Source organism: Nestor notabilis, unplaced genomic scaffold (genome assembly GCF_000696875.1).
Source record: "Nestor notabilis isolate BGI_N333 unplaced genomic scaffold, ASM69687v1 scaffold8869, whole genome shotgun sequence".
Classification (NCBI taxonomy): Eukaryota; Metazoa; Chordata; class Aves; order Psittaciformes; family Psittacidae; genus Nestor; species Nestor notabilis.
The window spans coordinates 1-16,782 of NW_009942374.1; the positions used below are offsets into that span (position 1 = coordinate 1).

At 46.7% G+C, this 16,782-nt stretch overlaps 1 protein-coding gene across 1 annotated transcript; it reads left to right on the forward strand.

Annotated features, from left to right (window-relative positions):
- Positions 1-443: 443 nt before the first annotated feature.
- LOC104411043 (eukaryotic translation initiation factor 4 gamma 3-like) lies at positions 444-13,264 on the forward strand (the record flags this gene model as incomplete). The annotated part of the gene is made up of 9 exons (XM_010021370.1): positions 444-559; positions 3,588-3,760; positions 5,803-5,928; positions 6,705-6,786; positions 7,972-8,070; positions 8,975-9,121; positions 10,265-10,346; positions 11,603-11,749; positions 12,873-13,264. Coding segments are annotated over 9 exons (1,154 nt in total), but the record flags the coding sequence as incomplete, so codon positions are not given.
- Positions 13,265-16,782: the final 3,518 nt, after the last annotated feature.

Below are 16,782 nucleotides of genomic sequence, written 5' to 3' on the forward strand. Positions count from 1 at the left end.
ACTTGGTCATCTTAAAGGTCTTTTCCAACCTCATGATTCTATTGGCCCACAGCAGCGTGTGGTCAAGCTGCAATCACTGTGATCTGCCTCCCAGACATTTGTAACACAACTGATTCACATAGGCCTTGGCATCATCTCTTACCAACTCATCCTTAGGATTCATTGGAGCCAAAAGGCTGCAAGTACTAACACACACTGCGCCACAGCGTTGGGGGTGTTGTAACCTGTGTCGCTGCTGCTGTGTCTTTGTGAGCTGGTTGATTTACAGAAATACTGAGGATTCATACAGGGGGACATGTAACCAAGAAAGAAGTGAGCTGTGCCTGATGATGGGACAGGAAACACACCTGCTCTGGTGACTTTTCAGGATGTTCTCTCAAAATGATGCTAATTTTCCTTTTCCATATGTGGTTTCTTTTTTTTTTGTCTTGTATTTCTGGCAGCCAAGCCAGAAGGTCCTCCAGCTCCAGCACAAGAAAAGCCTTCGCTATCAGAAGAGGAAATAGAGAGAAAATGCAAATCTATCATTGATGAGTTCTTGCATATTAATGATTTCAAGGTAAGCAAAATTAAAACCTCACTTAGCAGAAAGGTCTGTGGGACCAGAGTATGTTTTTCCCCCTCTACTCCACTCTGAGGAGACCCCCCTGCAGCCTAATCCAGCTCTGGGGAACAGCACAAGAGGGACGTGGAGCTGCTGGAGCGAGGCCAGAGGAGGCCCCGGAGCTGCTGCGAGGGCTGGAGCAGCTCTGCTCTGGAGCCAGGCTGAGAGAGCTGGGCTGGGGCAGCTGGAGAAGAGAAGGCTCCTCAAGGGGACACCTTAGAGCAGCTCCAGAGTCTAAAGGGGCTCCAGGAAACCTGGAGAGGGGCTTTAGACAAGGGATGGAGGGACAGGACAAGGGGAATGGCTTTAACCTGCCAGAGGGGAGATTGAGATGAGCTCTTGGGCAGAAGCTCTTCCCTGTGAGGGTGCTGAGGCGCTGGCACAGGGTGCCCAGAGAAGCTGTGGCTGCCCCATCCCTGGCAGTGTTCAAGGCCAGGTTGGACACAGGGGCTTGGGGCAACCTGCTCTAGTGGAAGGGGGGCCTTCCCATTGGGGCTGGGACTGGATGGGCTTTAAGGTCCCTTCCAACCCAAACCAGGCTGGGATTCTGTGATTCTCTCCTGGAACCGTGCCGTTCTAAGCACCCAGCTCACACAGGTCTCACAGAAACAATGGGGTCAGTCAAAATCCAAGCAGCACCTCCATGAGTGTTTTTAGGAAGGTTGTCCCCCAAAATTGTTTTCTGCCCTGCCTGCTAATAGGAAAAATAGCCCTGTATGTGTATGCTAAGTGGCAAGATGAATGTGTATCTGTCACGAATCACTGAGCAGCTCCATAATAACAGCAATTTTGGAAGCAGGAAGGCTAGTGGGAAAGTAAACTGAGGTTTTCATTCAGTTATCAAAGCATGTGCTGCTCTGGTCCGGAGGCAGATAAAGCAATACTAAATATCGAACAAACCACTCCAGAGTATTTTTAATAAACATTGAAAATTACCGAGCAGCTGTCAGCATCTCTGAGATACAGGTTGAAATGTTGTTTTCCCTGTAAATGGATTTTAGCTTGTCCAGGGACTTTGCGAGAAGTTACGTTGGCTGCAGAGTTGATTGGTTTGATCCTGGGCTGAAATGAGTTTAGAAACCTGCCAAGTTTGAAAGAGCAGCACTGGGGAGTTCTGCTTTGGCACCATTACAGCAGAGTTGCTGCTTCCACTTCATAGGGCTTCCAGTTAAAGTAGGAAACAGGAATATTCTTATGGGTTGGGTCAGGTTCACATCCAGTTTTCAGGAGAAATGTTTAAATCCTAGTTTGGAGAGGAAAAAACCAGACTTTGATTCGCTGTGTCCCGCAGCGTGCTGGGCTGGCAGCTCAGTCAGGAGGAGTCGCGGCTGTTGGCAGAGGAGCTCCTGGTCCTTTTGGTTTTGTGGTGGACTTCACGGCCTGATCCCTGGATGTGTGTGAAGGGAGGTACAGGGATGCTGGAGAGGGACTCTTCATCAAGGACTGTAGGGACAGGAGAAGGGGTGATGGATTCAAACTGAAATAGGGGAAGTTCAGGTTGGAGATAAGGCAGAAGCTCTTCCCTGTGAGGGTGCTGAGGTGCTGGCACAGGGTGCCCAGAGAAGCTGTGGCTGCCCCATCCCTGGCAGTGTTCAAGGCCAGGTTGGACACAGGGGCTTGGAGCAACCTGCTCTAGTGGAAGGTGTCCCTGCCCATGGCAGGGGTTGGAGCTGGAGGAGCTTTAAGGTCCCTTCAACACAAACCAGGCTGAGATTCTATGTCCACGGCAAAGGGGCTGCTTTGGTTTCTCTGCTTGCAAATACAATGACATATTTTTATGGCTGGCTGGGAATTGAGGTGAATTGTCTCAGACAAGTGATGTCTGGTTGGAAAAGGTCCATCAGATTGAGATGGCTTGTTTGCATTAGGGCGTTACATGGTAACTTTAAATTCTAACGTGCTTCAAAGGCAGCCTGCGACAAAGGTTCTGACTAATTCAGCTGAAGCTCACATTAATAAGGCCATAAATGGGTGTTTTGGTGTTGTACCAAAACAGAGGAATAGCTGTTTCTTATGAGTTTAGCATTCTGTATTTAACCTGTCTGTAAGTTAAAACCACTGAGCTGTCTGCCGGTGCCTGGTGATAGCAGGGTCACCCAGCAGCACATTCACTTCTGTCCTGGAGACACCAGATCCATCAGGCACATCTGATGGAAGAGATAGGAGCGCGTGGTCCAGGACCACTGGGCTTGTGACATGCAGAAAAAGCCCCTCAGGGCCTGCAGAAATGTAGCTGGGGCTGCCAGTTCTTGATAACTAAAGACATAACCTAAGACAAAGACCAAATGTCTTTGGGAAGTGTGTTGAGATCCGCTGGGTGGAACCTGGAAGGTCAGGGGAGGATCTTTGCTGATGGCAGTGGAGATTTCTCAGTGTGACATTGATGCTCCTCTGAAAGTCCCCATTGAAGTGTTTTATTTGCTTGGGTCACAAAATGTACGCGCCAGAAAGTAGAAGCTTTAGACAGGGTAAACCTTCCTCCAGGTGCTCTCCACCTATTCTCTGCTTCTTTACTCAAAGTGGGTTTGTACATAGGCATTTCTGTATCAAACAGATCAGTACAGAACCTCACCTGATGGTCTCTTTTTGCCTTGGTGTGATAGTTGGTAAAATACCAGGCATTTTGGTGGCATCCAGAAGACAATTCTTGTCCTTGCACTGAGCAGCCAAACTGTACCCTGGAGTGTGATTGTGTATTGTAAAAATTATTGCCCGTGTGGTATAAATTCTCAGTAGTATTATTACCATCATTATCATTGCTAGTACCATTAGTAGTGTCATTATTAGTGTCATTATTATTTAGTTGCCAGCTCAGTGGTGGTTTGTGATGAGGTTCCACAGCCTAGTTCCGCACCTTTGCCTGGCAACTTCACTTAATACTCATTTCCCAAAAGGAAACTCCTATGTTGTAGTAGAAGATACTCCTCTGCCCCGTTTTTGGATGTTTTCAGTTCAGAAATGACCCCGCGTGTCATTGGAACAGGAGGCGATGCAGTGCGTGGAGGAGCTGAGCACCCACAACCTGCTGCCGGTGTTCGTGCGAGTGGGAGTGGAGTCGACGCTCGAGAGGAGTCAGATCACCAGGGATCACATGGGCCAGTTATTACACCAGTTGGTGCAGTTGGGAAAGCTGAGCAAGCAGGATTTCTTCAAGGGGTTTGTATTCTGCATGTGGAAACGGGTGCTTTTCTTAGAGAGGAGCAAATTCCCACCTTGCGTTGGTGCCCTGCCTCCATTTTGAAGGAGTATTTTCACCTGGGTGTATTTATAAGTAATATAATTATTGTGATTTATTTTCAAGTATTGCCAATGCTGCAGCGAATGTAAATGTTTTCCTGTTCATGTAAGTGTTTATTTCTAAGTGGAAGTCTGTTTGAATGTGTGTGGTTAGATTTCTGTTCCGTGGTGCATTGTCAACATTTGCCTTCTGGCAAATCACTTGAGTATGATTAAAAGAAGAGGAAGAAGTCAAAAATCTTCATGTGATATTAATGCCTGAAGCCCTGAGCATCCACAGCTCCACAGCCACCCTCCCACTGGTAAAACTGGCTCCACACACACGTTGCTCAGGACAACTCAACTTTAAGGAACAGATGTGTCCTCAAGAGGCTGAGGAGGAGAATACACACCAGATGTGGTATCAGACAGAGGAGACGTTCCTCCAGAGGTGTTTCAGCTGCTGGTTCATCTCAGCTCTCCAGGTTTTGAGTTCCCAGCCTGGATTTGATCTGGCGTCCAGTTGTAAATCAGTCATGTTCCCCAGGGGCTTAGAGCAGGGTGACTAAACCAGGGGAAACCACGAGAAGCAACCAGTGAAGAGCGGGTGAAAGAACCCTTTCAGATACCAGGTTTCTGAGCAGTCAGCCCTGTCCTGCTGCTTTGATGTGAATCCTGTTGTGGGACCTCCAACTGCTCCCGTTGTGATCTCCCTGCACCCATGTCTGGCAGTGAATTTTGTCATGATGCAATCTAGTGGCTCACAGGAAAAGTTCAGGCAGCCTGAATTCAAAACCATATGGAACAGCAGTAAGAAATACACATCCCCATGGAGCTGCTTGTCTGTGTCCATGCAGCCACCAGTGGTCACAACAGCTCGTTTGCAGTCATATGTTTCCGTAACGGATTGTGATTAAAGCCCTCCCTGTGTTTCCTGCAGTGTGGGTAAGCGGCTGTGATGCCAAACAAGTAGGATCTTGATGAAACAGTGGGATGTGTGGTCTGAATGTGACATAAACACAGAAACAGCTCCCAAAGATGAGGAAAGGGCAAATGGCGTTGAGCGGGCACACAAGAAGAACACCGAAACCAATGACACTTACACAAGACCCATTCCAGTGTAATTAGAGGGTATGGGATGAGTATGGTCACAGCACGAGTCTGGAGAGATACACAGCAGGAAACCAACTGCTAGCAGAAGCGCTTGGACAAACACAGGCTGAGCTGGTAGCTTTGGATGTAAAGAGCAAAGCGAAAGAGACGGTGTCACGGTTTGAAACCCAGAGAAAAGGTGCATTTATAGGCACTAAACAAGAGCCCAGAAGTTTCAGGGTTCTCAGGGAGAAAGGAATCACAGTGAGAACTGGCAGGAGAGCCAGGGCAGTGATCACCTTGTACAGGCACCGGAGGTGAAGCACCTGCAAGGCTTGTCTCAGGAAGAAGAGTTTTGAGCCATTCTGGAAGATGGATCCAGTGCTGGGGAGCAGTTCTGTAATCCATGCTGCTGCGTTCTCTGTTCCAGATGGAAACCTCCCTCTGGTGCACTGAGCTCCCTTCCCATGGTGGTTTCCATACTTAGAGACATTTGTTCATTGCCTTATGTTTGGAGTTCCATTATTACCAACCCCCTTCTGTAAATGTTTAGATACTTTTAAGAAAGCTCCATTTATTAGATGGTTGGTGTTTATAGACAAAAACGCTTTTTAGTTTTACAGGTTTTATTCTTTGGCAAAAAATTTGTTACAGGGTTATAAGAATTACTGTAAATGGAGCTTTCCTGGATTATCTGCTGGTTTCCCACATACTCTCCTTGTTGCATAGAGAAATTCTCTCCTGGCAGTTGGAAGCACTGAAAGTAGGAGACGGCAATAATTTTGTTACCTTCAGTCCTCTCTTCTATAACAAAGAGGTTTTAAAGTGCAGATTTGCTTTGCAATTCTCTAAATTGTATTTAACTCTTGACATTTTCTCTTCTTTTAAAGCTTTTCAGACACCTTGGAGATGGCGGACGATATGGCCATAGATATACCCCATATTTGGTTGTACCTAGCTGAGTTGGTGACCCCCATGTTAAAAGAAGGAGGAATCTCTATGAGAGAACTTATACAGTAAGCAACACTGTTCTGTTCCAGTCTCAGCTGAGCAGAGCTGCCTGTCTGGCTCTGCTGTAGTATTTCCACTGTGTGGTTCCCATCAGTATTTAAAAGAGGAGTGGTGTTGGAGGCTCAGCTTCTCCTGTGAGTTGTGAGAAGGCTTGTACCAGGCTATGGTGGGAAGGGAACTGGCTGCTCTGTCATCACTGTTCAGGGGTGAAAGTTTTATCCATAAATCCACTTCAATCCTGTTTGTTTCAGCTGAGCTAATACCCTGTGGTGTACAGTGGGAGGCATCTGAGAGCTTACCAAGGCTCTAGAATTAGATTTGCAGAGATTGAGGCACTGTGCAGGGGTCTTTATGTCTTGGAGTGTGATAAACACCACCTGGGCATTGCCTTGAGCAGGCATAAAACCTTGTCTGAACAAGTTGTTTCCAGGACCAGAGTTTCTCTATTTTGTACCTGTATTTTGGGGATTAGCTAGAAGCTAATTGAATGGTTCCCTTCCCTGTAAGTGTTAAGAAAGGAATAGCTTTTCCCCAGAAAAGGGTCCTGCTACCTGAATGCAGCATCCCACAGAAATGAGAGGATTGGATGGTCATAAAGTCTTTGCAATCAGCCGTGCTGTGGCAAGTGCTTTGCTGAAATCTATTCTGTCAGTGGTGCCAGATCAAACCCTCTATCCCTAGCAGAAGTCACAGGTGCTTTCCTGCCTCACTGCCCCCCTGCCTTGCATTCCAAATTCACGTTGTAAGGGAAAATCTCTCTTTTTCTTCTTCATCATTCTAGAGAATTTAGCAAACCCTTGCTTCCTGTGGGAAGAGCCGGCGTCTTGCTTGCTGAAATCTTGCACCTTCTATGCAAACAAATGGTAAGTGGCTGGTGTGCTGTTCGTGGGCTGGATGCAGCGACTACATGTTTATGTATGAAGCCAGCATGTTTCCCACATGAAGATCCTGAGGGATGGGCCAGCCCGGACAACCTAGGAAACCTGCCTCTTCATCCCCAGTTTCCAACTGAGCCTGACAAGGTTCCAAAACGCTGAGTTACCTTTTGGTTTGCTCATCACTTTTCCTTTTGCAGGTACCTTTGTACCTGGCTTCTCCCAGAAGCCAGAGTGCTGCAGTAGTGCAGGAGGGACGTTCTCGAGGTATTTCTGGGCTGCCCAGAGGCAGCAAGTGCTGGCAGTCTTGTGGGAGCTGTTCTGGCACACGAGAGAGGTTCTGAGGGTTCAGATGAGCTCCAGGCCGTGTCTCAGACCTCTGGGTGCTCATCCAAACTAACCCCGCACCTCTAAAGAGTCACCCATCACTGGGGGTAGTGACACCTCTTCCCCTTGTAACTCGTAGAGCTCTCGCACGTTTCACAGTTGTGTGTCCAAACGGTTTGGTGGTTTCCCTGTAACTCTTCCTCCATATTTTGTCTTTTCTTGAATTTTTTTTAATCCAGCTAAATACTGCACTTGGGATAGTTTCAACCCTGTAAAATCCCTCACTTGCCTCTTTCTGTTTGTTTTAAAGCCTGCACTCAGATTGGGTTGAACGTTCCAGGAGCATTTCAGTCTAACAGGGCAAATAGTGACTTTTTATTGACTTATTTTAGCCCTGTGCTTGTTTGGGCAGTTGACTACTGTTTAGTTATTTCCTCTGTTCGGTGAAAGAAAAGCTGCTCTGCTCTGGGTGTTGAAGCTTTTTAATCCCATCTCCTCCAGGAAAATACCTGGATTTGGGTGTTTCAATGTAGTATCAGTCATTTCATTCTGATCCTGATGGATGACAGCAAGGACTATGCACAACTAGCTCTAAACAATCTGCTTTGTAAACTTAAAACCATAAAATCATGTTTGACCACTGGACAAGATGTGTGTCCCTGTGGCAGGATTGTGTGTGATTCCTCTTGCATGGAATTTCCAGGGGTTTTCACTTTGTTGCCAGGCATCTTGTTTGGTGGCTGAATGGCTCTTCATTTTCCTCACACAGCTGCACCACTCCAGCTTGTGTAAACTCCCCTGGTTGTCTCTCCAGTCTTTACAGTGAACAAACTGTTTGTGTTGCAGAGCCATAAGAAAGTGGGAGCCTTATGGAGGGAGACTGGCCTCAGTTGGAAGGACTACTTACCCGAAGGGGAGGATGTACATACCTTTCTCATGGAACAAGTGAGTTCAGAGCAAGCATTTGCTTCAGGACGTTGGCACACTGATTTTTGGCTCTGCGTCCGCTTTGTTCATCCTCTTCCATCCCATTCTTCTGTGTGGTTGTTTGGGATGTGGGTGAAGTGTCTCCCACGTGGAGTAGGGTTAGATTGTTCTCTGAAACACCGGGAGGGTGGGCTCGTCCCCTCTGGTCCCAGGAACACATCTCCCATCAGCTGGCTCCTTCCAGCAGGTCTGCTTCTCCAGCTGGGGGAAAAAGCCTAGGAATGAGGTTTACAGCAAGGACAGATGATGTGCAGAAGGGCCAGAATGAATGGTAGTGATTATTCACTCATCCCACCTCGTGTTACAATACCAGAGGGTTTCACAACCAACAGGAGCCAGGACTGAGGGAGGGCACCTTGCTGGAGGTCTCCCTTTGTTGCTCTAAGTGATCCAACACCGTGTTTTAGCATTTAGGAAGTGCTGCACTGTGGGAAATGAAACGAATTACCAAGGCATGGGGCTTGGTGAGGGCACTGTAGCTCCTCTGTTCCACTTTCAAATTAATTGGGGCGTTAGTTGCAGTTTCTCTGAGCGATGCCAGCTCTGGTCATTGCATTCCCAGCTCCCCATCGTCTTAGCTGAGTAACATGCCCTTTATTTCGTGCACACTCATACTGTGTGGGGCTGGAGCTGCCTCGAGGTGTCTGGTTGTCTTTTCTGGATACAAACATGTAGATCCCACATGTTTGTAAATTCTCTGTTCCAAAGGTTAGAAAGCAAGTACATAAATCGTTGTAATGATAACTTAGCAGTTGAAAGATGCCAGAAAGCAGAACGAAGCATAGCTTGCTGCCTCATGTGGTGTAATTTGGCATAGAAAAGTGCATTTAACTAATTTCCATCCTCTCCTCTGATGTTGCAGAAGTTGGACTTCACGGAGTCCGACTGTTCCAGTTCCTCAGAAGCACTTTCAGAGAAAGAACTCTCTGCAGAAGAGCTGAACAAGCAGCTTGAAAAACTCATTGTTGAGGACAAGGCAAATGATGAACAAATCTTTGACTGGGTAGAGGTACAAAGACTTATCTTCTTCCTCCTGCAAACAGTTCGTTAACTGCTTTTTTGTAAATACTGTCTCATCTAAAGGAGCATCTTTGCAGGCTCCTCTCAAGGCACAGGACACTAAGATGAGTGCGTCTGTGCAATCAGCACTGCCAAAGAATTAAAATCTAAAAGATAAATCAGTTCTTTCATGGTAAGATTTAGGAAGAACAAATTTTAGCCACATTAACATACAGCTGTGTAACTGCCTTTTGAATACTTTGACGCCCAATAGGCTGCTGCTGGCTACTTCCTACATTCTCGACCGAGTTCACTGCTATGTTCTTTCTTCCCAACATAAGGGATGAAAGCTTCTCAGTGCAGTTTGCAACATGACCTCTGCAAATGCCCCCCCTGCCATGCTGCAAAAACATCCTGGGCAGTCACTGAGGGCACGTGGACCTTTCCCGAGGGCATTGGACCGGGCTCTGTAAGAGAAAATAATGAAAGGGACGGGGGAAAAAGCCCAGTCAACCCAGTGATCTTTTGCCCTCTCTCTGTGGCTGCATCCCTTAAATCAGGTATTTAATGTAGTGTCTGAGGTTATACCCAACCTGATACATTTAGACCTGCATTCACAGCTAAGTCCTGGCCAGCTTTGTTTCAGTTACTCTTGTTGCTGGAGTGCTGTGTTAGAAATGTCATTTCTCTCCTGCTGTCACCCAGAGCGGCATGAAAGCAGCACTGAAAATCTGGGGACACCCCCTGGGCTCTCTGTAGTCTTGGACAAGTTACATCTCCCTTCTCTGAACTTCTACAAAGCAAACAAAGCTCCACCCAAGAGCATGCTGTAAAATGGGTTGAAAAAGCCTAAAAATCTCATTGAACATGTAGAGGGCATTGTGAGAGCCACACGTGGCAGGTTGGGTTTGTTTCTGTGGCTGTGGGGGCAGTTAGAGGGTGTGCTGACCATTCCTGTGGTGTATGGATGTAGCTGAGCTGGTTTCAAGAAGGGAATGGGAAAGCTGAGGTTTGCAGAGGGGGTGAACTGGATTTCTACTGCAGCAGCTTTTGCTGAGCTTGAACCTGTACCACAAACTCAGCAGTGGAGTTTGAAGGGGTTGCTCTCACCCAGTGGCATGGTTTTAACTGGTCCATTTACTCTTGATTTCAGGCTAATCTAGATGAAAGCCAGATGAGTTCACCTACATTCCTTAGAGCTTTAATGACAGCAGTTTGTAAAGCAGCTATTGTAGGTGAGTAAGTCGCAATGTAAACACTGTACAAATCGAATGTGCAGAGTTATTTTCTACTTTTCAGGTTTCTATCACTTTCCTCTCCCCTAAGGCTGTTTTTTATCACACACTATAGCACCATATTGAGTTGTAGTGCTGCTAGACATTGTTAAGGTAATCAGCATTCCCCCTCCTGTGTCAGGAAGTACATGTGGGTGCCCTGCCATTGCAGATCACCACATGCGAGGTGGCAGCATGGATTGCAGAATTGAAGCCAGTCTGCGTCTCATCTTGGTAATAGGTTTATGTCCAAAGTAGCAATTTTGGGCATAAATTCAAGTAATCCACAGTTTATGTGTTGGCAGTCAGCTGGAAATGGAGGGAAGGATCCCAATTCAAACTGAGCCTCAGCCCCTCTGGGGCTTGAATAAAGCTGCAGCCAGAAACATATGGTCAGTTCACTTTGTTTTCTTTAACTTTACGGTTGGCATCTGGCAAGGCAAAGAATTGTGCTTGTAAAGTGGCTGGTTGTGCTGTGAGCTCCAAGAGTCACACGTCCTGGTGGAGGGAATGGCCTGAACTTCGTCTTCGTTGGGAGGGGAAGGAGCCCAGCTCCTTCCTTCCCCCCAGAACAGAACCTTTCTGGTGCCACCTAGTGTTAATGGCGAAATGACGCAGGGTTTGATTACAGATGTTTAAGGGTTCCCTGACGTGTATCAGGAACATCTGGTTTATGTTGTGACCTTGCCTCTAATTGAACAGGTTTGTTTTCAAAATGTCACTTTATTGTGTTGCATGATTGACTTAGAAGCTGCTGAATCATTTATCCATGTTCCAGATGGACTTTTTAATGCCTATTTTTTATGTATTCCTGATTTCTTATGGCATATGCAGCTTATGGTTCTGTGTCTGCATTGGTATTTTAAGATATAATCTTCTCAAACCTTCTGTATAACTGAAATTTTAGCCCTACCCTTTGTACACACTTTGGACACCCAGTTGCCTGAGGAAACACAACAATTTGTGCTGCAAAGGCTGGAATCCCTCTGCGTGTGGCAGAAGGTTGGTAGGGCTGGGTCGCTGCAGATACTGGTTGAATTTGGGGAACTGGAAGAACCAAGAATTCCAGGAAAAGCCAAAGAAATACTTCTGATGTTCCTCATCTTCCTTTTTGTCTCCACGCTAACCTCTATGTGTGATTTCTGTTTGAATCAGTAAAAGACCTGCCCTTGGTGCCATCTGCCAGAGCTGACCCTGTTTTCCTCTCTTCCCCTCAGCGGAATCTTCTAGCTTCCGTGTGGACACTGCTGTTATCAAACAGAGAGTGCCGATCTTAATCAAGTACCTAGACTCAGACACAGAGAAGGAACTACAAGCACTTTATGCACTACAAGCATCAATAGTAAAACTTGATCAACCTCCTAGTAAGTGTTGCCTTTGTGCTGGGGATTTGCATGCTGACACTGTGAGGGAAAGTTGTTTCTGTGAGAGTGGAGTCGAGGATGTGCTTTTCCTTACCTTTTTGTACACAACAGATGAGGGAAAACATTGTACAGTGGTTTCTGCTTGTCCCCATATGCTTGGCCAGAGGCTAGTTCTTACGTGTTGCTCCTGTCAGCAGCCATGCAGAAGGAAGGGCAAACCCTGTTGATAAAAACAGAGGAAAAACCGAAGAGCAGTTTACAATACCTGGACATGTGGGAGCTCTGAGTGCTGTAATTGCACTTGGGTGACAATGCAGAAACCTCTGCTGGAAAAGAGGTGAGGGAGCTGCCAAAGAAATGAGGATTCCTGGGGAGTCTGCAGCACAAAATCAGAATGTCCAGAACCAGTTGAGTTGATCATCCTTAGCTTTAAGGCGCTGGTTGGTTGTTACCCTGCGAGGGCCAGCAGGAGGAGGACGGGCTGCTGGGGACTCTGCTGCCCCGCCACAGCTGCTTCCCAGCTTTCCCTTTCATAGAATCATGGAATCAACAGGGTTGGAAAAGACCTTCAAGATCAAACCAGTAACCCAGGGCACTGAGGCCTTGTCTACACAGGCTGTGAATACTTGCAGGGATGGTGACTCCAGCACTGCCCTGGGCAGCCTGTTCCAATGCCTGAGCACCCTCTGGGCAAGGAATTGTTCCTCATCTCCATCTAAACCTGCCCTGGGGCAGCTTGAGGTCGTTTCCTCCTGTCCCATCCCTTGTCCCTTGGGAGCAGAGACCAGCCCTCTCCTGGCTCCATCCTTCTGTCAGGCAGTTGGAGAGAGCGATAAGGTCCCCCCTAAGCCTTCTCCAGACTAAACCCCCCAGGTCCCTCAGCCCTTCCTCATCACACTTGTGCTCCAGGTCCTTTCCTGCAGACATGAGTTACCCACCGGAATCAGAGGGACCCATGGTCCCTCTCATTTGTGCATAAGCAGCCAGGAAGCAGTAACTCAGTAACAGACCTTCCCCTTACTCATATCTGCATCTCTCACATAAGAAGTCCCATTAATCCCCTTACCCATAACCCTGCTTTGTGCACTGACAGACGTTCTCTCCCATTACTCCATCTCTGCAGATCTGTTGCGGATGTTTTTCGACTGCCTGTACGATGAGGAGGTAATATCAGAGGACGCCTTCTACAAGTGGGAAAGCAGCAAGGACCCAGCAGAGCAGAACGGGAAAGGAGTAGCGCTGAAATCAGTCACAGCATTCTTCACGTGGCTACGGGAGGCCGAAGAGGAGTCGGAGGATAATTAAAACTTAAAATACAGAGAGAAAACAGAAAAAAAAAAAAAAAAAGAAAGGATTTAAGTATTTTTTTAACAAGTTTCACGTCTTCGCCAATCAGAGTGCAGCAAAGCCAATGCTCACACAGACCCCCCTTCCCCACACACGCACGAGTGGGAGAGGTAAATACATAAACACCAAGGTGACTGTGGAGGAAAAAAGGTACTTGAAAAACAAACACACACAAAAAAACGTAAACTTCAAACCTGAGGGCGGGAGCACTAAACCAAAACACGTGTATTATTTATAGAAAATATTTTCTGTTTTAATCTTTTGGGTTTTTTTTTTCTTTCTTCTTTTCTTTTTAAACAAGGACTTAGAAAAAAAACAACAAAAAAAAAAAAACAACCACGAAGCAAAAGAAATCTGTTGAGCAAAAAAACAAAAGAACAAAAAAAAATAAATAAATAAAAACTTTTAATTTATTATTTTAAGGACTGCAAATGCCAGTGTAATTTTTTAAATTTGCAGTTTCTGTAAACAAATTGTATAATAGAACAAAAGCCAAGAAATAAATTTCCCTCCCCTTCATCTGCACCTCAGTTTTGTTTCCAAGCATGATAAATAGACAAAACTTTCCAGGGGGTTGGGGTGAGCTAGGTGAGGAAGAGACCTGGTTTTATGTTCTTTTCTTTTTTAAATTGCCATCAGATTTTTCTGCCTGCCTCTCAGCTTGCTTCAGAAACTTAAACAAAAAAAAAAGAACCTAGTAATCCAAAAACCTACATAACCTTGGAACGGAAGGAAACGCAATTGAGAAACACGCTGCGGACCAGAGCGCTCCGAAAACAAAGTAACTCATTCGAACCAGTGCTCCCCTGGGGGAAAAAAAAGAGTCCTTAGTGCTACTTTGAGAACCTTTAGAGCAACTTTAAGGCTTGTAAATACATAGAACAAATATTTAAAAAAAGAAAAAAAAAAGAAAAAAAAAGAAATTGACTCGATACTATTTCTTTTCACTTTCAAAATATAAAGAACAAAATAAAGACAAACGTTGCAAGTTTAACAGAAAGTCAAACGACTTCTCCTTTGGCAGCTGCTGAATGTGTGGCACCATTGCTCCCGTGTCGCGGTATAGCTCCTCGGTTCCAAATTGTGTACATATAGTGTGTGTATGTTTGTGTGTCCACCAAAAAGAGGGGTGAGAGCAATTGTTGTCTAAGAAAATAAGGAAAATATAAGGGGGGGTTGCTGCTTGGGAGACCTTTCCTGCAGAGAACTTGCTGGCAGGGCTGCTGCGGGTGCATTTGGTTCCCAGCATGTTGTTGGGAGTCAGCCTCAGGGGTGGTCGGTGCTGATCCCAGCGTGGTTTTCCCAGCCATGTGGCTGTGGTGTCTCTTATGTGACTTGGATCTGTGGCATTGTCCTGGGGACCTGGGATGCTGGTAGCTCCGGAGGTCACGGCCGCTCGAGCAGAGAACCGACAGCCCCTCACCGTGGCTTGCTGCTGCCCTTTGCATCTCCTGGTTGCCTTGCTGTGCCTGAGGAACCCAGAGACCCATAGGGATGAACACAGAAGCCCCCTACAGGAGTCAAGAGGAGGAACAAGCGTTGTGGTGCTCTGCCCGCCCCATGGCAGTGGCTGAAGGCCGAGTGCTGCCCAGGTACAGCTGAGCAGCAGTCGCTTTGCAGTGCAGTTGGAGCTCCAAACTGAGCTGCTGCCGAGGGGGTGAAGTCTCGTGTGTCTTTCCAACAACCGAAAATGACCTGCTGGCTCTCACTGTGAAGAAGCATCTACCGTAACACAAAGGTTGTGAAGCCCCGAAATGTTGTTTGTGAACTGTGGTCCATGGAGCGCGAGTAACCTATGGAGCACTTGCTGGTGGGCTGTGCAGCACTAGGTGGCCACATGATGCTGACCTTCCCCTTCCAGCTGCTAAATCACTTCTTTTTAAAAAAAAATGGAAAAAAGGGAAAAAAAGGTAAAAAAACAGGAAAAACGAGGAAAAAAAAAAGGCTTCAGATACATTAAATACTTTCCTAATCTTACTTTTACATGTAAACAATTGCTGTACTTGCAGGAGGATGTTATTTGGTCACTGAGGGAAAGGGAGGAGGGGGCCTGGTTGTGGCTAGAGGGGAGATGTCCCTGAGACGCTTCCGCTGTTAACCTGCACTCCACACCATGAATTGAGCTAGAGAATCCATGGCCTGAAACACTAGAGCATTGTTTGGGGTTTTTTTTAGTAACAATAAAACACTTTTCTCTGATGTTTTGTTAAAAAAAGAAAAGAATATTCTCACCCTTAATATCTACATATGTTTGTATCTGCTCGTGTGACATCCAGTGACTCTTCACCCACAGTTGGGTGCAGGGGTTTGGTGACAGTGTTCTCAGCGTCTCCAAAGGGATGGTCCACATGGAACCCCCCTTCCCAGCAGGTCTCACACTGTGTGTGTGTGAAACCTCTGCAGAAGGTCATATGGGTGCTGCTCTGGCACAAGTCAGGTTTGAGCCACAACCGGAGCGGGTACACAATGGTTTGTTGCTGTTAAATAGCGAGTTAAATGGCTGTGGGTATGTAAATGAGGCCTAATATTTGCTCCTGATGAATTTCCTCTCTGTGGTTTCTCATTAGGGCCTTGAGCAACCTGCTCTAGTGGAAGGTGCCCCTGCCTGTGGCAGGGGGTTGGAACTGGGTGATCTTAAGCTCCTTTCCAACCCAAACCAGTCTGTGATTCTGTGGGCACTGTCAGACCCTGCCGGGCACATTAGTGAGTGACACCGGAGCTGTGCTGTGCATGGGCTGCGGTTTATTCATCTGTCACCTTGAATCAGAAAGGAAGAAATTGCTGCAGAGCCTTTGAACAGCCACATGAATTGAGGTGTGTCAGGGCAAGGAAGTTTGTTTGGGCAGCTGGAACCTTTTGGCTGAAAGAGTTGGAAAACCACTGGCTGGAGAGAGTGGGAACAGTGAGCCTGTGGGGAGAGGAGAGGTGAGAAAGTCTCCTCTCCTTGTTCTTAATGTTAAATGTTCCAGGAAGGTGAGAACTTTCCCTTTTAGCATCCTGCAAACACCAAGAGACTTTTCAGAGGTTTTAAGGGGTTTTTTCAGCATTACCCAAAGGCTCTTTGCCTTTGGTGGGTTTGCAGTGTGGTGAGCTTTGTGTTTTCTGAAGGATGTCAGTTTAGCTGCGTGTGGAGTGCTGTGAGCAGCTGATGCACGAGAGACCTTGAGCTCTCCAGCTGTGCGTATGCTACCTTGAGGCTCAGCTTCCCACAGATGTCACCCCAAGGAGCAGATCTTACACCAGTCTTGGACTGAAACTGCTTTCTCTGCTCCCCTTGAGCTGTCTGCCATGTGCCACTTACTTACCTGCACCCACATGGAGATGTGGTTGCTTTTCAGCTGCCTTCCAGATCAGCACAGGTTCACAGGCTCTTGTGGCTCCTTAGGACGTGGTCCATAGTCCTGGAAGATCTGTTAAGATATGTGAAACAGAAAAGGGGATCATTAGTTAGATCCCTGTGAGAATGTGGTTTGTGGGAGCCTCATTTTAGGTAAGTGAGGTGAGGTGAGCTGTGGTTACTGTGAATGTTACACCTGAGCAGGAGGACAGCAAATTCCCACTAAGAATACTACAGGTTTTTGAGTGTGTTGGGTTTTTTTTTCCTTCCAGTCTTGGTCCTTTAAGGCATTTAGCAACATCTCCTGGGCAGGCTCGTGAACATGGCAGGGAGTTAATGCAGCTCAGCA